The 22,294-nt window shown below is 47.0% G+C and overlaps 1 protein-coding gene across 1 annotated transcript in view; it reads left to right on the top strand.

Moving 5' to 3' along the window:
* The window catches only part of plxna2 (plexin A2), a 141,256-nt gene that overhangs the window by 90,664 nt on the left and 28,298 nt on the right, over nucleotides 1-22,294 (top strand). The window contains 10 exon segments of the mRNA XM_053423986.1: nucleotides 1,445-1,559; nucleotides 2,662-2,862; nucleotides 3,836-3,932; nucleotides 4,252-4,370; nucleotides 4,372-4,452; nucleotides 10,425-10,576; nucleotides 13,901-14,018; nucleotides 16,282-16,418; nucleotides 17,754-17,921; nucleotides 20,118-20,211. Of these exon segments, the coding sequence (XP_053279961.1) occupies nucleotides 1,445-1,559; nucleotides 2,662-2,862; nucleotides 3,836-3,932; nucleotides 4,252-4,370; nucleotides 4,372-4,452; nucleotides 10,425-10,576; nucleotides 13,901-14,018; nucleotides 16,282-16,418; nucleotides 17,754-17,921; nucleotides 20,118-20,211 (1,282 nt within the window).

Below are 22,294 nucleotides of genomic sequence, written 5' to 3'. Positions count from 1 at the left end.
AGAGGCAGAGAGAGGCAGAGAGAGGCAGAGAGAGGCAGAGAGAGGCAGAGAGAGGCAGGGAGAGGCAGGGAGAGGCAGAGAGAGGCAGAGAGAGGCAGGGAGAGGGAGGGAGAGGCAGAGAGAGGCAGAGAGAGGCAGAGAGAGGCAGGGAGAGGCAGAGAGAGGCAGAGAGAGGCAGAGAGAGGCAGAGAGAGGCAGGGAGAGGCAGGGAGAGGCAGAGAGAGGCAGAGAGAGGCAGAGAGAGGCAGAGAGAGGCAGAGAGAGGCAGGGAGAGGCAGAGAGAGGCAGAGAGAGGCAGAGAGAGGCAGGGAGAGGCAGAGAGAGGCAGAGAGAGGCAGGGAGAGGCAGGGAGAGGCAGAGAGAGGCAGAGAGAGGCAGGGAGAGGCAGAGAGAGGCAGAGAGAGGCAGAGAGAGGCAGGGAGAGGCAGGGAGAGGCAGAGAGAGGCAGAGAGAGGCAGGGAGAGGGAGGGAGAGGCAGAGAGAGGCAGAGAGAGGCAGAGAGAGGCAGGGAGAGGCAGAGAGAGGCAGAGAGAGGCAGAGAGAGGCAGAGAGAGGCAGGGAGAGGCAGGGAGAGGCAGAGAGAGGCAGAGAGAGGCAGAGAGAGGCAGAGAGAGGCAGAGAGAGGGAGGGAGAGGCAGAGAGAGGCAGAGAGAGGCAGGGAGAGGCAGAGAGAGGCAGAGAGAGGCAGAGAGAGGCAGAGCCCAGAGAGACGACAACACGCCCTTCGAACAACTGCTCATGAATACACAGTGTAGTAAACAGCGTTTCATGATGTGATGAGTTCAGTGATGGAAAGGAAAGTCCTGCACTTAACTTTATATTTCTACTCCACTCTATAACAGGGATATAATTACATTTTTATGCAGAAATAACCATTTAAAAACGCTCAAAATGCAGTTTACATGTGAATATGTTTGTAACAATAGTCCAATAATGTTGTATGTGACAATAATTGTAAATAATAAGGCTACGATGTTAGTAACACTTTTTTGTTTTTGCACTATGGTATTAATACTTATCTTGATAGTAACAGATGTATTCACTGGCACACACACACCTAATAGCAGGTAGTTACAGTGACACTCCAACAATAAGGGACTAATGGGAACTGCAGGATCAAGCTGTGCCAAACTTCTGATTTGTCCTCATCGCTCGACGCTCCGTCTTGTCCTCGCTCTCCTTCTCCATCAGATTCTGGTTCTGAAGGATAATGTCCGACCTCCCGTTCACATGTGACACAGTTTTAATATATGTCCGGACAAAGTACACACAGGGAGAACTTGGCCCAGGAGCGATTCGGTTTTGTGCCAAACTCCAAGGGCACAACAACAGCAGCAGGCGCCCACTTGGGAGCTGAACTCATTTCCTCCTGTGGCGCAGCCCCCCCCCCCTCCACCCTTTTTCCCGACTCACACTCGACATATGTGTGTGTGTGTCCTTGCAGGTGCCTGTCATGTGTGAACAGCGCCTTCCGCTGCCACTGGTGCAAGTACCGCAACTTGTGCACCCACGACCCCTCCAGCTGTTCCTTCCAGGAGGGCCGGGTCAACGCCTCAGAGGTCGGTGGAACACACACACACACAGACACACAAACAAGCTACTTTCTCTCCTTCTGTCCCATGTTTTCCTCTTTTCTTTCACCCCTCTTTCCTTTCTCTCTCTCTTCTTCACATCCCCTCTCTCTATTTACTCCTGCCTGCATCCAGCTCTGTGCTCCAGCTCGGTGTCAGCCTCGGGGCACGTCTTCAGAGAGACAGACATCTATAAGCTCCTCTATTTCCGAACTGGCATTTCTCACTCAGAGCTCTTTTTCTCTGCAGCAGCAATTAACAGTCTGTTATCTCTGAGCTCGGTTTGTCTTCAGGGTGACACCAGATCGCTCTGACCCAAGTCCATCATGTCTGCTGGACACAAAAAGGCTTGAAATATGCCTCTGAGTGTAGGTTTCCATTTGTCCTTGGCTAGTGGCACATGTAGTACTTCTGTGTGTATTTTCTACTCCTCTATTCTGATTTACTTTAGTAATACAGAATCTACAGGAGCAACCACTATGTGTATTACTCTAAATTCTGCAGTTCCTTCTTGCTCCACTGCTCTGATAACGTCCATGTCTCCTCCTGTCACTGGGCACCAGGAGGGGATGTTTCATTAGGACTCAGGCTCATGATCATTGGACGTAAAAGGCCTCTCCAACCAAAGCCTATGTGTCATACAGCTGTAATAGAGTTCTCTATACAGATGTTCTTTGACATCCTAACACTGAGAGAGTTGACCTCTGTCTTATTTCAACCCTAAAGTGGCAGATGGCCGCCCCCCCCCCGAGTCTTCAAGGTTTCTGCTCCTATTGAAGAAGGTCTTTTTCTCTCTCCACTGTCAAAAGCACTTGCTCATTGTGGCTTGTTGGGTTTCTGTGTAGAATACTCCACAGTCTTGAACGCACCCTGTACAGTGTATTGTGAGTTGGTGCTATTCACTGAAAATAGCTTTCTGAGGTCACAGGAGTCACTTATTGTGCTTCGTGTTTGTCAGTTCTCCTTTTCATGACCCTCCTGTAGAGTTGTTCCTCTCATCTTGTTAGAAACCCTGAAAGCTCTGGATGTATTTATGAGACCTTCTCTCTGCCCCCCCCCCCCCCCCCCCCCCCCCCGTTCCCCCGGTCAGGACTGTCCCCAGCTGGTGCGCTCGGAGGAGATCCTGATCCCGGTGGGGGAGGTGAAGCCCATCACCCTGAAGGCCAGGAACCTGCCTCAGCCGCAGTCCGGCCAGCGAGGCTACGAGTGCGTCCTCCACATCCAGGGGGTCAGCCACCGGGTCACCGCCCTCCGCTTCAACAGCTCCAGCGTGCAGTGCCAGAACAGCTCGGTAGGTTTGGTGGCTCTTGACTGAAAGAATTATGGAACAGCAGATTAGATTAGATTAGATTAGATTCAACTTTATTGTCAACAGTACAAGTACATATACAACATATCGCACAGTACAAGTACATATACAACATATCGCACAGTACAAGTACATATACAACGAGATGCGGTTTAGCATCTGACCAGAAGTGCAAAAAAATGGCAGTTAAAGTGCAGAGATGGAATATGTAAATAAATATGAAGTACAGTTAGAAATATACATGGAATATAAATGGAAATATAAATGGAACATGAACAGTATTAAGAGGTAAGGTATGATATAAGAATGATGATTACACTAGGAGCAAGATAAATATATAAAATATGAATACACTATAGGTGGGATAATGCTGTAGGTGTGTATTGAAAAAAATACACACATATTTATAAAAAAAATATTTAAAAAAACAGTGCAAGAGTAAAACTTAAACTACAAGACTAGAGATTTATCAAATAAAGACGCTGATGGACCAATGATTCTAGAGATCTCCGGATGAGTAGATGTATAAAGACACTAGATAGATCCTCGGTTATTGCTCTGGACTCGACTGTAGCGTATTTATTCTCAGTGGATTCACAGATATACACATTTCCCTCTCCGCCTCTTTCTGTCTCTCTCTCACGCACAAACACACAATCACACAAACACACAATCACAGAATTCGAACAATGAAAGTCAGCCTGGAATTAAGGGCACAGGAGTCAGTTAAGGACAGCGTCTCTGAAGGGAAGCTGCTCCCGTCTCTTTGTCAGCTCTCTGATGATAAGATGATGTAAGTTTGGGGAAACGTTAGAAGGACACACTGCCGCATCTGCAAGGGCTCGTGGGGATTATAACCCCCCCCCCCCCCCCCGAACCTCTCATTAAACCTGTCCTCTCCTCTGGTCTCGTCTCCACCCCTCACCGCCATCTCTCTATCTCTTTTCTCCTCCAGTATCTGTATGAGGGAATGAAAATCAGTGAGCTGCCGGTGGATTTCTCAGTGGTGTGGAACGGCAACTTCATTATTGATAACCCGGAGAACATCCAAGGTAAGAGCAAGGTGCTGCTCACAACATGTGCCGGGATGAAGATGGACGAATGCAACGCTCCATCGTTTCCCTGAACTCTCTCTGCACTCAGGCTTTGTCTTTTCTCAGCTGAGTTCAAACAAGCGTGTGGGCTTTTCTATCTTTATTGTATGTTAATCACAAGCGTTTTAAAATATGTGTTATTGGAGATGAAAAAGAAAGTAAAAGAAGGAAAGGTCTGTGGGGATATTTTACTCACAGCAGACATAGAAGATAAAAAAAATAACCTCCACATTCTGGGATTTCACTGTGCCTCCTCACCACTTCCTGTTTCCCACAGTGCACCTCTACAAGTGCGCGGCCCAGCGGGACAGCTGTGGCGTGTGTCTGAAGGCGCAGAGGAAGTTCCAGTGTGGCTGGTGCAGCGGGGAGGGGAAGTGCACCCTGCGGCACCACTGCCCCCCCCATCAACCCGTACACCACCCGCTGGCTCAACCTGTCCACCAAGAACGTCAAGTGCACCAACCCACGCATCACCGAGGTCAGTACCCACAATCCCCCTGGTTTTGTCTGTCCCTGGCCCGCCCACGCAGATCTGCCTCCAATCGATACTCAGCTGCCACGAGGCTGCAGCTCGTCCTCGGCTCTTCTCACGGGGGACGAATGGTTCTGTTCGGTCTGTGGGACTGTCCTCAGAATTTTAACTCGACCTGCTTCGTATTCTCTAAAAACACAACTGCTCACTTGACTCATATTATCTACAGACTCTGATTTGCATGGAGAGGTGTTTCACGAGAAGAAGCTCTGCCGCTCTTCTCTGTTTTGGTTTTGCTCTGGACTCGATGAGCAGGAGCCTTGAAGTTGCCCCCCCCCCCCCCCCCCCAGGGGAGCGAGCTTCACCTAATGCATTCAGATCTGTACAATGTTCGGCTTCGCTCTCTCTCTTTTTGGTTTTGTCTTATTCATCCTGTATCTTTTCTGCTAATTTAAAGAGCAAGTGCTGTTTTAGCTCAGGAGAAAAAAAAAGAAAGTATGTGGCCCACAGTGTGTGGTGTACCTGTGTGTGTGTGTGTGTGTGTAAGTGTTGTGTTGTGCTCACAGCAGCATATTCATGTGAATTCTTTTCACCCTCAGGGTTATTTCAAGGGCACACACACACACACACACACACACACACACACACACACACACACAAACAACCACACAATCACACATACATACACACACACACGCACACGCAGGGCACAGAGACATTCAGTTTTAAAGGCCTGTCTCCTTGACATCTGCCTTCTCTTTGTGGCTGGGTGCACACAGATGCCTGCTCTTAGATTTTAATGTCTTTTGTCTTCTCACAAGGTTACTCCAGCATTCTGAAAGAAAAGAACAAAATATATAAAAGAATTATCTCAAAAAAGAAGGAGAAACCTCAGAATAAGTAGATGATTGTACCTACTGAAGCGACTAATATTGTTTTAGCTTTTTGCGATTCATAAAGACGACAAGCAGGTGTGTGTGTGTACAGTGTCTACATTGTGCAACAACACAACCCAGCAGCTGGATGTACCCCCCCCCCCCCCCCCCACACACACACACACACACACCTCCCCTTCACCTCTTCAACACCGGGGTCGTGACCTGGAAGTGCTTATTTGTTTTGGTATAAGTGGGCCCTTTGCGTATTCCGGCCTTTGCTTGTTCCCCCCCCGGTGGATTCTCTGTCACGGGGGAGTCGGGCCAGGAGGACGTGCTGTTTAATTAGGCTCGGTAACGCACCACTGCATTGTGACTAACCAACCAGACCCCTCCACTCCTCCGCAGCATGCTCACATCTTACTCCAGCCAATTAAAAAGAGAAGTTATCAACTTGGTTAATTGATTTGCCGTACTGTACGCCGATAAGCCAGAAAACCTGCCTCTCTCTCCCTCTCTCCGTCCATCGCTCTTACCCCTACTCCTCTGTCCTCCCTGTGTGCCTCTGTCATGACCCATCAACTCAATACCAGTCAATCTGTAGTTTCAAATATCGAAAGAGAATCGTAGAATAAGGATTTACAGACGTACACGTGGTCAACGATCAGGCAAAAATAAAAAAATCATTATAACTGTATCCAAGGCCAAGAGAAGCCAGTTTACCTCCAGCTGCTGCAGGCCCTTGTGTTCTGAGGCAGAGACGTTTCCCCCGAGTGGAAACAACTTATTGCCAAAACCTCTTTACAGCCACGTACAGTGGAGGAGCCGCGGGTCGATGCAACAAGTTGCAGGGGAGCTGTCAAAAGGCATCCGGGGAAATGTGGAAAAACTCCCACTGATTGAGAGGTGGAGGGAAAGATGGAATGTATACACACGTGCATTTATTAGAAATGATTCCTGGGATCCACAGCGACTGATGTGTTACTGGGTTAATGCTTCCTTTATGTCTGACAGCCAGATGATGGGAAGATGGTAAAGGCGAGCGGGGGGGGAGCAGGGGGTGGTGAGGGAGGTAAAGTGAAGTAAGGCTGAGAACAACAGGACGGAGCGAAGGAACTGAACCATGAGACAGAGGGAGGAATGCAAGTGTGGGAGGGGGGGGGGGGAGACGAGTGATGGAACCACTGTCTGATCTCAGGTCTGTTCATAGGCATCTCTGAATGAATTCACATGAGCACTGACTTCACTCACAGACTCACCGATGCTCCTCCTCTTCATTGAGTCAGCGTTGGTTTGTGCCGAGCCCCCCCCCCCCCCCCCCCCCCCCCGCCCCCTTCATCTCCCTGTGATTACATTTTCTTTAAGAAGCAGACTTCCCCCTGGTGGGCTGAATTCATTAATAAATTTGGGTTTTTGATTGTATGCACCAAAGCCCCCATCACGAGTTGATTTGTATACATACTAGCACATTAGTAGACGTGTCGACCAAAAGACGGGCCTTTTGAATAATTAATGTTTCTATTAAGTGCCACGGTGCCTCCCACCGTCGGCCATTAATATTGAAGAGATGTAAGAACCCTGCTAACAGCACGGGGAACGACATCAAATGAAGCTGGGAGTTGGGAGAGCATATGAAAGGCGTCTCCTCGATGGGCTTTGGCCGAGGCTGGCGAACCAGTTAACTTTACATAGAAGAGGCTTCTCTGCCTCCCAGTGACACTCGAGAGGATCCAGCAGATCCAGCTGTAGCCGCGGGAAAGAAGAGAACTGCAGCAGGACTCCTCTCTTTTGTCTCACGCACCATATACGCAAGCTTATTGTTGATATGTTCACCACCATGGGGACGGTGGGCCTGTCAGTCAGTGTTATGGTAAAACTAAACTCTCCTCACCGCTGAAACCCGGAGAGATCTGCTGTACACTGTGTGCTACCCCTCATTGAACCAGCCAGGAGAAGAAAGAGCAAAACGTTGCACTGCAAAATGCATCTTGCGTCAGGGAACCTGCAGTTTGATGCTGCTAAACCCCACATGTTCATACATATATATATATATATATATATATATATACCTTTGCAACACTTAAAAGTAAAAGTGTCCTGTTGACAAAACACAGCATCAGTGAGTAAATCACCTCCAACCCACAAACCCTGTCTCTTGTGTTCGCTCCTTTCTTTACGCACTGAAAACTCCCTTTTCATCACCGCCCATATCTCTCAGCCAACTACACGGCATTTAAGACCTCATAAAGTATTTAGCATGTAGTTTGTTCAGGAGCAAGTGATCAGCGGCGCTTTAATCAAGCCCATTAAATGCTGCTCACAATTAAATGTGACACACTCAAATTAGTCTGAGCACAGTCCAAAGACAGAGAGATTAGCTGCAAGCTCCTAAATTGAATCAAAGGCTGTTATTCCTTTGAAAAGCAGAAGATCCGACGCTGGCGAGAAGGGAAACACATCAACTGTTGCTCGTGTAATTCTCCCAGAGCGTCGAGGGGACATGATACTCTTGTAATAAATCTGTAAATTAAGGATGAAGAGTAAAAAATGCTGATGTTGTACTTCAGTAGACGGGATGATTAAACGTGATTGAAGCTGATTTGTCTGAATGTCATCGGGCTCGGTCGGCTCCTGCAGCTCCAGTGACATGCTAGGCTTGCATAGCCTGAAGGCAGCATGGGCCCGGGCGCTGCTCTCTGCTGTGTGTACCGAGTTGAGCCATCGGCTGCATCAGCACAACTTTCCCCACCATTACTTCAGCTGAATAAGTCAACACCACCCTGACAGACGTCCCCAGGCTGTTCACTGGGAGCAGCCGCCACAGTTTCCTTTTTCTGTTGGTCAGACCAGCAGATTATCTTCTGAGAAGAGACCCCTTTCTCTCCTGGAAGTTTCTGCCTCAGCTTATCGCGCCCTCCCTCTTTAGTGATTTTTTTTTTATGGTTATTGCAGAAAACCCTGCAGAATGTCTCGAGGAAAATGTGGTGGTAAATGGCCGACGCTCTGATCCTCTGAGCTGCAGCGAGATAGATTATACTAGAGAGAGTAGAAGAGTGCCTCGTGCAAGCTGTACTGGCTGTTTGCTGGGAATTACCCTCTATTGACAGTGTGACAATGCCAGGCGGGCAGCGGCCGGGCGCCTAAAAGGATTACACAGCGAGCATGGCATGGCGGCAATGGGTGGGAGAGCAAGGGGGCGGCAGGGTGTGTGTGCACGTCCAACGAGGCTTCTGCTTCCTCTTCCCTCTGAACCTCTGGTGAGACAAACAAGTGAGCGGGGAGCCGGGAGGAGGAGGACGTGTCACCTAGCCCGAGGGAGACTAAATGAAGAAAGACAGAAAGCAAAAGACGGGATGCAAAGAGGAGGATGTGGAGTTGAGATGTAAAGACGTGCTCCACCCCCCTCTGAAGATTATCTCCAGTGCAGTAGCTTCCCTCTGGTTTGTAAAGGTCATTGGGATCTGGCTGACACACAGTTAAACCAGTGTCATGGACAAGGAGGCTGCTCTATAGATTGAGTCCCTCTGTTTGTGTAAGAAATACAGACGGGGGACAAAAGAGCGGCACTTCTCTCACGCCCTCCGGGACATCGGTGGCTTTGAAGTGGTGGTTGTCCTTTGATCCACCCATGAATCCGGGCTCTATAAGTGCCAACAGGGAGCTCAGTCGAATGGGTTTCATTCATGGATTACACTGGATTCTGGTGCTCGGTCCAATGCGGGACGGGTTCTGTTTCACCCCCCGGGGACAAAGACGGAGGAGCTTGTAGCCCGACCCGCCCCTGTTCTGCCACCGACCGCTGCCTCACCTGTCATCCATCACGTCTGATCAGGCTGATCCCAGTGGCAGCCAGCTCATCCCATCTTCTCTGCTCTCCCGGTCCCTTTCTATTTTTATCATCTGGTTGTAGCTCCTCCTCCTCCTCCTCTCCGGTCTCCTTCTCTCTCCGGCCCCTTGCATCGCTTATGTAACCATCGCCAAGTCTACTCAAATAGCTGCCGCCACTGCCTGACATGGATATATTTAGCCTTTATGTTTTTACCCCCCCCCCCCCCCCCCGCTCCCCCCCATACCCTGCATGCCCAAGCAGTGCTAAAAGATTCATGTATGCAGACCCCTCCGGCGGTGCAGTGACACACTTACTTTACATCCAGAGCAATTAATGTCCAATGAATCTAGATTACAATGCCGCTGTCCCACAAGGGGGGGGGGGTCAATGCTCTGATGGGTGCCGGGCATTGCAACCCCCCGTGTCACATGGCACTTTGCAGCTCAGTAAATGGGCACAGGTTGGTTTTATCCCCTCTACTTGCAAGGCCAGTGACAGCATAGTGATTGTCATCTCCTCCCTTCAGCCCTCTGCGTTATCTCTCCGTCCACCAAGGCCTTTGTATCCCTCCAGTTTCCCTCTCTACTCCCCTCTTCGTCCTCTTCCTCCTCCTCCTCCTCTTCTCCTCTGTGAAAGGGCTGGACGATGGCCAGGTCGGGAGCCTCAGCGGGGCTCTGCAGCACAGACGGCAGCGTGCCACCCTGTGCCAAGGTCATGCTGGGCAGCCATATTGTATTTTATGAATAGGTGGTCTGCACTTAGCATTAATATGGCCCCTTGTTAGATTTATTATCAATGGCAACAGCAGTAGATTTGGTGCAGACGTATCCAGAAAGTTAACAACCCGGGTTTTTATTGTGGGTTTCTTCCATCAAGTTGTGTAGTCAACAGGGAGGAGTGGAAGACAAACAAAAGTACCTTTTAAAAGTGTGTTTTTCACGGGAGTGTATGATTGGGATGACACATTCGAACAGAAAGAGCAACAAAGCATGTGCCATCAGCGACTGTTGTGATGTGAACATGCTCCCGGCACAGTGACTCATGGCCCGTTCTGACATTCTTCAGATGAAGACATGGGGAGTGCACTTAATTGCTTTTACAGCCACCTGGACCGAAAGAGCACACTTGCCCTTGAGCGTCCAGGGAGACCTGTGTGTGCGTTTATAATGTCTCTACGACCGCTCTATAACTGAAGCTGATGACACATCCTCTAATGTCACTCTGCAACTTTTTTCCCTGACCATTTGATTTTTTTACCCCCCCCCCCCCCGCAGGTGACCCCAGTGGCCGGCCCCCCCGAGGGAGGCACGCGGGTGACCATCCACGGCACCAACCTGGGTTTGGCCTTCTCGGACATGGTGGGCAACGTGGAGGTGGCGGGGGTGAGGTGCACCCCCCTGGAGGAGGGCTACATCATCGCCGAACAGTAAGTCACACAAACTACTGAAATTACACAATATTCACTTAATGCAGTTATTTTAAAATGTAAATATTTAGTTCATTTTATTAGATTAGATTCATTTAAGACTAAAGGTTCTTCGTGCAATCGTTCATAATACATAATTAACACCATTTTGTAAACAATACAATTATAGGAAACACAACTTAAAAAAAACATAAAACAAATCAGTTGCTGTGAATGTAAACTGTGGTTTTCATATTTTATGAATGGGGTATAACTGCTTACAGCAAACTGTATATTGTGACATTAAAGCTGCGTCCCCCCCCCCCCCCCCCCCCTAATGAAGATTGGAGCAGGTCCAAACAGTCTGTCCCCGACATGGCTGTTCCCCCCCTGCAGCACTCGAGCCCCCGTCTGACTCCCTAGCTCCTCTAGTCAGCAACTAGCCCACAACAGCTGTGTGTGTTTACTTCTGTTTACCTCCCTAATTGTCCCGCGCTGTGCACACATCACGTGAAAGCCGGTCCCGCTCGACCTGAACTAATGAAACGTGGCCCTCGTGCTTCGCTGCCTTGCCCGTCGGCCCCTCGGCAGACGCACAGACGTGTGCAGAGGAAGAAACCCGCGGCCTCATGGAGGGTCGACCTCCTCAGGTGGTGCAGGTCCCGCCAAGGAGAAGCAAAGATGCACAAACGTACTGATAAACATGCTTCACACTGAAATTACATCAGCACTTTAAGATTAAGATTAAAAATAATGAATGTAAATTCTAAAGGTGCTATACAGCTTGTGGAAAATACTCATTTTGCAGAGACTATATGAGAAATAATTACACAATTTTTAGACAAATGCTTAGAACAGTTGTCTGGTCTCTCAGTTGCCTGACACACACACACACACACACACAGACACACACACACACAGACACACACACACACACACACACACACACACACACACACACACACACACACAGGCTCAGCACCGCGCCATCGCTGGAACTCACATGGTTTGTGTGTCACGATACACATGTCGCACACATGTTCCCGATCACACACGAGTGCGACTTACGCGCCTGTTATTCTTTTTACAATATCAGCCAACTTGTGGCTGTGTTTTGAAGAGCACATGGCTCATGAGTAATGGTGATGACTTACAGTGGAGTCTCTTCACTGGGCAGCTGTAATTAAAATTCACTATGAGCCACTTGGCTGTGGGGGACAATTTGTCAGCGGTGCACTGATCTGACAGCACTTTAATCCAATTGGGGACAAGCCAGGGGATTCATTTATGTGGCATGTAAAAAAAAAATGGACTGAGGGAAATTAAAAAAGGAACCTATGACCTGTTTAGTCGGAGCTGGACTTTCCCTCCGAATCTTTGGAGGTTATTTATTGGCTCGTGGTTCATTATGTGCATGTTTGAAGCTGTTTGAGTCTTAATTCATTCACCAGGCATCCTATGACTGAATTGGGCAAAAAAAAAGGGGGGGGGGGATAAAACACACTCGTACATATTTATACGTCTTTTATGTTTCCACTTCAGAGGAGTGTGTGAAAACCAATCCCTGCTTTGAAGAGAAAAGTCCAAACTTTTGTGTTCTTCAGGATCCCGGGACCACGTCTCACTGAGAGCTGATGATATTCTGAAGCATTTTTCACAGTCGCCACATTGAGTCCTCATCACTTTTAAGTTTTAAAAGGTTTTTTTCTATGGAGGGAAAGTGGCGTCTTTATAGTGAAAAGACAAAGATATTTCCCTTAACCCAGAGAAACACAACAGTCCCCTTATGAAACCACATTTAAACTGAGTTTTTATATAGAAATCAGTCCCCTGAGCCCATGAATTACATCAAAGAATCAAAGAAAAAGTTATAAAACTTCTAATGGGCTCGTTCCTGACCCAATACCACATCCTTCCACCAAGTTGCATGGTCATCCGTCTGGTAGTATTTGTGTAATCCTGCAAAGTAACACACAAACAAACAAACACACACAAAAACTCTTAGGTGCTGTACAGGCATATTAAAAAACAACACAGACATTACATTTAATTTAGATTTAATATCTGAATGTACAGATTAAAACTATTTTCAGGCAAAATAAAAGATTGAAAGGAGGAGAATAAATTGACGGGTGTGTGTGTGTCTGCCACCTAGTGATCTGAACACCTTGTCCCAGTCAGTGTGTAAATCTTCCTTCAGCCGCTCTCCTCCTCATCGCTCATCCAACAAAGCTCCACAGTCGTCTGTTGTAATTCAGGTGATCAACGCCGGGAGAAACAATACATCTGCTCTGCTTCATCTGTCCCACTCCTGTCTGCCGCCGCCATCTGCCTCACGACACCCCCCCCCACCCTCACCCTCCACGCTGTGATCGCATCTTGTGCTTTATCGCTCGCTGGCACCACCAATCAATAGACGTCCTCTTTTTTTTTTTTATTATGCCATTTGATGTTGATGTCACCTGCGGCGCCGGGTGACGCCTGATCACACGTTATGATAAAGCTCTATTGATCCCGACCTGTGATTTACACTCGGTGCGGCACGTTGGCAGCACGGCACCAGCTCGGTCGGGTGCCCGGTCGTTGCTGGGAAATTTACTTCAGTCCAGGTTGGGTGTGTTGAGGAGGAGGAGGTGGAGGAGGAGGAGGAGGAGGAGGAGGAGGAGGAGGAGGAGGAGCACTAGTCTCATTTAAAGACTGTCACTGAGGGGGTCCTGGTCGATGTCTGTCCCGACGTGTCCCGTAATGAAAGGACAGAGACAACTGGAGCAGATTGAATTCAGAGTGGAAGATAAATCGATATCAAGCATAAAGTGTTTTTGATTACTGTTCACCAAGTTTGGTCAAGAATTCAAACACATAAGAGAAAGTTCAAGCTTTAGTTTATTTAAATTAATAAATGACTCAAACTTTCTTTAAAGTATTATCGGTCCAGATTAAAAATTAGCTTTTATATATCACTACCTCCTACTTGTGCAGAAATAGAATTGAAAGATTTTGCACAGTAGTGATTGAGGTCTGATATGTGCTCGACCAATCACGAGTCAGTCTAAGCTGCCAATTATGTATTTTTACTTCGTTTTTCTATACTTGAATAAACATCAGTGTGATTTAAAACAAATAAAAGTTTATTTACTTGACATATATTTTGGCTTTATAGTTTGGTCCCCGTCCCATCCACTAACCTGGAGAAGAAGGTGGGGGTCTATACTGCTGCCAGCCACCAGGGGTCTATCAGGACGATTTGGCTTCACTTTTGGGGAACTGTCATTTATCGTATACAGTCTATGATCTCATCTTTATTGTGTAAATAGACGTTAATGGATTGTTTTGTGTCTTTTGTAGGATTGTGTGTGAGATGGACGTGGCCCCCCCGGACAGTCGCCCTGGTCCGGTCCAGTTGTGCGTCGGAGAGTGTCGACCCGAGCTCCGGGCTCGCTCCTCACAGCTCTTCTCCTTTGTGGTACGTCCGCACAAATCTACATTCTTCTAAATACTCATATACACAATTCAATATGACGCCCACAAAGTGTTGTGTGTTCAGTACGAGTGCGACTGAAGAGCCGTATTTAAGTGAATCTGAATATTCCGTGTTTTTAAAGTCATTTGTACAGAAGTGATTGTTTGTGCGCCGGAAGGTTTGACGACACACATTGTAATTAAGCGGCTCTGTGTGTGCTTATGTGTTATTACCTTCAACAAGGAGGTTGTGTTTTCATCCGTGTGTTTGTTGTTTGTCAGAGGGATTATGCTAAATTTACCGAACCTTAGAATTTTGTTGCACGTCAGGAAATAATGTGCAGAACCTGGAGTCATGGAACTTAAGTGTTTATGGTCTGGAGATCTATGAGTTTATATTCCATTAACAGTAGAAGACTCCTCATCCCGGTGTGGGCAGGTCCCTGGTTGTGAGTCTTAGTTGTTATAGCCTCATAGTGTTTTTTTTAAGTATTCATTTTTTAATGCTCTCACAGCGTTTTGGTATTTTGAAAAACCGGTAACACAGCAATAGCTCTGACAACCAGAGGGAGGTTAACACAGTCAAAGAGGATTTGGATGTTTGCTTCGAGGTCACGAGAGAGAAATAAAAACTCAGATAAACAAACAACTTGGTAAATTGGAAAGCAGCGCTCCACACAGCAGGTGAACATCATCTGCCCCCCCGACTGCAACACACGTCCCCCCCCCCCCCCCCCCCCCCCCCCGTCTCCGTCATCCGCCGCCTGCCCGGCCCGCGGCTGACAGATTATCTACTTTCCCCATTTGCACTCTCTCACACCCTCACAATTAATGATCCCTTAACAATTAACAGCAGCCAGTGATTACACACTGTTGTTTTCCTGGTACCTGCTTCAGCCTGCATCCTGGAAGTCCCACCCGGAGCCGGCGGGTTTGGGTTCTGTCCCAGCGACGCTCTTGGCGGTGGAATTCCTCTGAGAACTCATCACACAAACCCAGAACTGGCAGATCCCCCTTTTATTTGTAGGCCAATCTAAAAAAAAAAATATACACTATTACAGAAATGTTCTTCATATCCCCCCCCCCCCCCCTTAAAAAAAAGACAAACTCCCTGTGAGCCAGCAACACGGGAGGACTTGGCAAAGGAGGCAGTGTGAATGACAGTGTGCATTTAGCTGTTTTATAATTGTTCTTTTATGTTTGTGCGCGTTAGGATTGTGCATGTGTGTGCTTGTCAGACTCCATGTGTGTGAGCCGCGTGTGTTTGTCAGTATGACGGCTTGTCTGCTCGGATACTTCTCCATCTGTCCGTCTGTGTGACGGCAGTAAACACTGGTTATTTTCAGACTGTCTTTAAAATGCTTCCCTCACACACAGACACACACATGGGAGGACTCTGCCTCAGGGACTGTGAGAGCTCCTGGTTGAATCCTCTTTTCACCAACCAGCGCTGCACTCTGCTGCCGTCGGCCTCACGATGTGAATAACTGTAATATCCTGTGGATCTGTGATAATATGTCAACCCGTCAGCAGAGCCCCTTAAATATCCATCTTGTATTCTGACTTTTGGATATCGTGATTTCTGCCCCATAAATCTGCTCTCACACTCCAACCCCTCTTTAAGACAAGATAAGATAAGATAAAACTTTATTGTTCCACACAACGTGGAAATTTAAATAAAAAATCCCTTCCGTTTTCCACATAAACAAAATGTGGAAAAAGTTAATTTCTGTTAGAAAATAGTGCAAATCTCTGTGTCTCACTAACACACATTTCCCAGAGTCCCTGTTGTTTCCTAATGTAGAGCGCTGCAAGCCTTCAGGGCAGAGGAGCAGGACGGTTGCTGGTTCCAATCCCTGGGACAATATGGAGTACTAAAGTAATCCAGTACTCTACAGTACTATAGTACCCTTCAGTACTACAGTACTACAGTACTAAAGTAATCCAGTACCCCACAGTCCTATAGTATCCTTCAGTAGTACAGTACTAAAGTACTCCAGTACTCCACAGTACTCTTCAGTACTACAGTACTAAAGTAATCCAGTACTCCACAGTACTACAGTACTCCACAGTACCCTTCAGTAGTACAGTACTAAAGTACTCCAGTACTCCACAGTATTCCACAGTAGTTCAGATTCACCAAAGGAACGTCCTTGTGGTTTAAACATGATATACTCAGAGGTGAAGACTGCAGCTGCTGCTGCTTCTTCTTCTTCTTCTTTTTCTTCTTCTTCTTTTTCTTCTTCATCCTTTGTTTTTATTTGCAGACTCCCACCGTCACAGGTCTCTCCCCCAGCCGGGGTCCAGAGTCCGGAGGCACCAAAGTGACCGTGATGGGAGAGAACCTGGGCGCCGGCAGCAGCGTCAACGTGCAGTTCGGAAACCAGACCTGCGAGTTCTTCGGGTGAGACTTTCCTCCTGCAGTCATTTATTCCATAAACGTGTTAGTAGCAGCTCATCAAGTTTAATTTCCTGAAACAGCCGCATGGTCGGACATTCGTGGATTTTGCACAGTAACACGAGGTGAAAAGTGAAATGTTCATATTCAATAAAGTGCAAATGAAAGACAAATGAGAATTTCCCAGTTTTACAGTCTGGGCATTACAGTGTGATGTGGATAATAGGAAGAGAAACTAATCTGCTCACTGTCTTGAAAGATGTCGAATACATTAAAACAACTAAACAAGTGTAAAATCAAAAAACCACCAGGAACATTTCACAGTCCGCTTGATTCTGTTTCTGTCACATTAGCTCTTGTGCCTAATATCTTTATGCATTAAATATATATTTTGCCTTTGTGTTTGTGTTTAACTTGTTTGAGCTGCTACACGTCAGAGGAAGTTAGATTCATGACATGCTGTGAGCATATGGGAAGAAAAAAAACAAGAGAATATTTCTCCAGAGACGATGTGAATTATTCCCATTAAGCTTCTATGTTCCGTGGCTTTCTTGTGTTTTTTCCCCTCGGTGTTTGTGAGAAGTCCCCGGGGGAGGGGGGGGGGGGGGGGGACGCCGCTCTCTCTCTCTCTCCCTCTGTCAGAAACTTATGTAAATCTTAATAAGCTTTTGATGACCTACTGCATCAAACCTTGTAATGATAGCTTCCAGGAAAACCTGGTGCTTCAACCCCCCCCCCCCACATCCCCTCCTGTTGCTTTTTCATTCTCTCCATCAATCTGCTCATCTCTTCTATAACCCCTTGTTTTTCTTTATTCTCTTTTGTAGTTTCTACTCTGTTTCATTCCACCATCCCCTCTCCTTCTACTCTCCACTGCTCCTGTAGGCATCTTTCTCCAGCCCTGCCACGCTGCCACGCTGTAAGGCTGCGGAGTCAAGCCAGCTTTAATGAGATACGGGGCTAATTACTGGCTTGTGTTTTCTCCACTGTTCTCCTGGCATGGGAGGGAGAGGAGGGGGGGGGGGGGGGGGGGCAGGTAGAACATGGGGCCATGTAGAAGGAGGGGAAAGCATAGACACAGGAATAACGCTCGTACATGCAGGTACTAGAGCTCCGATATATTTTTCGTGGGGATTCTTCTGCCTCAAGGATTTTGAGCTTGTGCCACGAATTACTTCTTTGTTATGTATTCAATCCATCCCTTGTTGATGCTGTTCTGTGATCAAAATAATATCTCTATAGTCAAGAAAACCCAGTGAGTTAATACACTGTGCATAATTACTTCACAGATATCTTCCACACTCTTAATCTGAAGTTATTTCCATTCCTCTTCACTTGTAGACGGACCATGTCGGAGATAGTTTGCTACTCAGCCCCTTCGCTGTCCGGCGTGGGCCCGGTGCAGATCAGCGTGGGCGTGGACCATGCTCAGATCAGAGAGAGCCTCACCTTCGAGTACATAGAAGACCCGACGGTGCAGCGCATGGAACCCGACTGGAGCATCATGAGGTAAAGTCCTAACGCACACAGAACCCTACACAGCACCCTGTTAGTACACGTGAGGCAACAACACCACAGCCTAGAAGCTCCAGCCTGACCAGGCCAGTGGAAACAACCAGGCATGAGTCAATATTTCAATTAGAGCTCAGTTCTCTTCCAATTAGTCTGGATCTGATAGACGCGCCGCGGCCCCCAGACTGGAGAGGAGGGTCACTGGTGAGATTTGGATTTCTTTCCAACTCTCCTATCATCTACGGCGTTGATCCATCTGTTGAAGGTCTTTGGCAGATAGACGCACATGCACCATGCCATCCTAATTAAACTGGGGAGAGGGATGGAAATGAGATAGCGGCTTGCCTGAACAATGTGCTATCAGAGGTGTGAGTCCGCGGCAGATGGCGTGGGCTTGAGAGACGGAGGGAAGGGGACACTGCGGCAGAAGTGTGACTGCTCAGAGGAAGAAGAGGAGATGGACGGAGAAGGACGTGGAATGAGTCGTCTTTCTTCAACTCTTTCCAAATCCGCTTTTGTATGTGGGTAATAGTTGGTTACCCAGTGGTTGCACAACTTTTATCGTGTATTAAATCATAATAATAACACAATTATATTTTAAACAGTGGATCGCTGGATCTGTTGGTTGTAACACAAATGCTCTTCGTTACAGATCCCTGGCATCTGTCAGTTGCATTGGTAATCATCTGTTTTCTCAGAAGTTTGAATATGGAGTGCCACAGGGCTCTGTGCTTTGTCCCATCCTGTTCTGTTTGTGCATAGATGGTCGTGTTTTACTGATAAGTAACCGTTACATTCAATGTTATGCTGATGATCCAGTTATTTACTTATGTCTTTTTCATTTATGTGTTTATTTGACAGGGTCATTGCTCATGAATCAACAGCAAAGTGACTGTAAACGAGCCAGAGTTAGCTCAACAGGTTTCATTTTAACATGTCTCACTGGCCAGTTTTTTAAAATTAAAATAAAATTACACATACAAGCAATATGTACAGACTAATATTCAGATTGAGGCAGGATGACACAACATATGAGACTAAACACATCAGCACCAGCACCTACAAAGATTTGTCTAATTTAAAAGATTTTTTTGGGGCTATTTGAAATTGTTAAATCATACTTTTCATCAGATTCCAAATCAAATACCCTTAACCTTTACAAATAGAATATTGGTTAATATAAGTAACCGGGTGTGCTGAGAAGTAAAATCATCTTTTCATACTAATGTTGACGAACAAACTAAGAAGCTTAAATTAGAATTTGGGTTCATCAAGTAATGTTATACAGATTATTATTGACATGCTGCTGCCCACACCCTTAATTTGAACTAATTAAAATATTGGGAATAACTTTATTCAGCTTCTTGCTCCTCGTAGAATAAGCGTTTTCCAGACAAACCCCCTGTACGATGATTGACCCAGTTTTTCTTGATATATCTGTTTTATTCACTGCATATTATATTTACTTGTGTGTTACTGTCTCACTCTGTCTTTTTTCTCACACTTCTCTTGTCATCTGTCTATAAATAATTCCAGGGCAACACTGACTTTGCTCTCAATTTGTTTCCCCTGAATATATAAAGATTTGATTAAAAAGTAATTGAGGAGGAAGAGCAGCCTCAGTCTTATCTCCTTAGTAGCTGAGTGTATAATTGAATGAGCCTGTGTAGACACTTCAAGGTCCATCTAGAGTCGGTGTCTGCATGAACCCACAGCCGGGTAGCACATGCCCATCCTGCACTTGTTATTACAGTATTTCCAGTCCCATGCATCTATATTCAGCACAGCCACACTGACAGGCACAACAACAACACACAACACACATCAGCCCAAACAGCTGCAGGGAGAGCTGCACCCCCAGCAGCCTCCCTCCTGCTCTGTCTGTGCTGCTGTGTTATGAAGCCTCTGTATCCTCATGTGCTCGAGTCGCTTTGGTCTTTCAAACACAAATCTGCACCGTCTGATTGTAACCAGTGAAAAACATGTCTAATCATCCTCCGCTGCAAAAAACTATTATTTGAGGATGAGGGTCCGTTTGATGCGTTTGTTTTTTAAGAACATCAGAGTTGGAAAGTGTAGTTGGACATAGTGATTCTATTACTTTCTTTGTATATTACCTTTGTTCTTTTTAAAAGGTCACGACGGCTTTTGACAAACCTGTCCCGTGAATCATGTCTTTGTCTTTCTCCCCAGCGGCAACACCCCTCTCATGGTCACAGGAACCAATCTGGACGTGGTGCAGGAGCCCAGGATCCGAGTCAAACACTCCGGCCGGGAGTCTGTGAACGTAAGAAGCTTTTTACACCAGAAAACTGCTCCTACATACACACGCTGGGTAATGTCTGCTAACTAGGTCCTGCTTGACTCTCTCGTTCCTCCTATACAAGCAAGATAAGTGATGTTTAGCTTTGGGTGGAGGAGAAGAAAAAAAGAGCTGTCTCTCCCAACAGCCCCTCCAGCGCTCTACGCTTCCCTAACTTCCGCTTGAACCCGGTCGTCTTAAGCGCTGCAGCTAGCGTCTGAATAATGCAGCCGGCAGTGAGAGTGGTCTGCGTGTAGTGTTTAATTAAGAGTTTACTCCCAAGTTTGTTCGGGGCTAAATCTCAGCTCCTCAGCCCTCCCTCCCTCCCCCTCCCTCACCTGCTCAGCCCTGTTGTTCTTCTGCAGCCTGAACAAGAGATTTCACAGTGGTGTTACACAGATGTGTGTATTTGCAGGAAGGGAGCAGGCTGGAGGGGAGTGGAGTTTTTTTTTTTGGGGGGGGGGGGGGGGGGTCCGGGCAGGTTGTGTCAAAGGTGTTTCTGGAGGCGTCTAACGGCTTCGGGGGGGAGATTTACTGCGTTCAGACGGCTTTGGTCAGCATAAAGGACCCCTGCTATAATCAAAGTCTTGGCTGGGGGAGATCGTTACAAATTGCATTTGAGCCCATGTCCTGGGGGGTCCATGTTTAATTAAGAGGATTGGATTTCCCCTCACTGGTCTGGGGGAAGGCAGATGAATGGACTGAAGGGGAAAAGAAAGGATATAGAGAGTGAGAGGAATCAGGCTGTTTTATGTTCTATTATATTATTACTCATTAGCATTTAGTTAGTTTCAGGGCTGGAGTGGATGATAAATACATTTCCAAACACTTAGATCTACTCATAACTACATCTTGATATGTAAAATAACTATTTATCAATATTTTGGTAGTTGTATTTCATGTTGTAATATGGTAAATTCTCACTTTTGCAAAGATACACGAATCCTGTTCTATTCTGTTGTATTAACAAAGCTGAGATACACACAGGACAGGAAGGCACTGGAATATTAAACTCAATTTGTAGAATCTGAAAAAGGTGCTCGCATACACGAAAACTTCCTCTGTGCCATATCTGGGTTTCAGAACGAGACACAGATTTGTCCCAACGTGCTTCCTCCCCCGCCGGAGAACATCTTCCCACCCCTGACCTAAGTAGTCTAAAATTGGCCCTAAGTGTCTGACTTGCTTAGTGAATCTTCCTCAGCCAAATATATCACTTTGCTCTGGGCCCTCTGTGTGTTTCCAGTTCTCCTGAAAGACCTTTTTGAGTTTCTCCAGTAAAGCACACATCTCTGCAGATTGTCTGTTTAGAGAAAAGAATGAAATACCTGATGAAGGAGAAATCGCCGGTGAAATAGGATTTGACTCGTGTCTGATTTGTCAGTGTCCGTGGCTTTGAGACAGAATTGTTCGTCTCCACCTAGCGCCTCATAAGAAGCAGCTCATGTCACCGTCTTGATTGCCCTCACAGCCACGGAGAATGAATTTCTGTTAAACGCTACGGTTACAATTACCCGTACTTCATCCCCTCTGCCCGGTCTACCCCCTTTTTCCCTTTTGTCACCGGAGGAAGGCAAACAGCGGGGCCGGCCTACAGCAGTAAGAGCTGCTGCCTGTCAGCCAGCCTTCAAATGATCCCCTGTCTCAAACTAAATTGCTTCTCTTCTTTCCTTCTCACAGAAGGAAAGAAGAGAAGCAAGATTCGGTGAAAGAAAGTGTGTGTGCGTCTGTGTGTGTGTGTGTGGGGGGGGGGAGGAATTGAAACATTTGTCATAATCTTTGAAGCTAAACAGGTTATTTAAAATCGCCCCAACATTTTGTTCTGTCCCAGAGAGACTTCCTCTGCTGCGTGTGCCACACTTCAGGCCCCCCCCCCCCCCCCCCCCTGGTCCGGGTGTTGGGTTCGGCTCATCAGGTGCACTGGTGTGTCACGCTCCTCTCTTTTCAATCAATCTTATTGTGTGAGCACCCTGAGGATGCTGCTGATCAAGGCCTTCCATGCATTATTATTAGTTGTACTGCTTCTGATTTGAGGGTCGAGCGGGGGGGGGGGGGGGGGGGGGGTCGA

Source organism: Pleuronectes platessa, chromosome 6 (assembly GCF_947347685.1).
Source record: "Pleuronectes platessa chromosome 6, fPlePla1.1, whole genome shotgun sequence".
In the NCBI taxonomy this organism is placed as follows: Eukaryota; Metazoa; Chordata; class Actinopteri; order Pleuronectiformes; family Pleuronectidae; genus Pleuronectes; species Pleuronectes platessa.
This window is presented reverse-complemented; position numbering and strand designations above follow the sequence as displayed.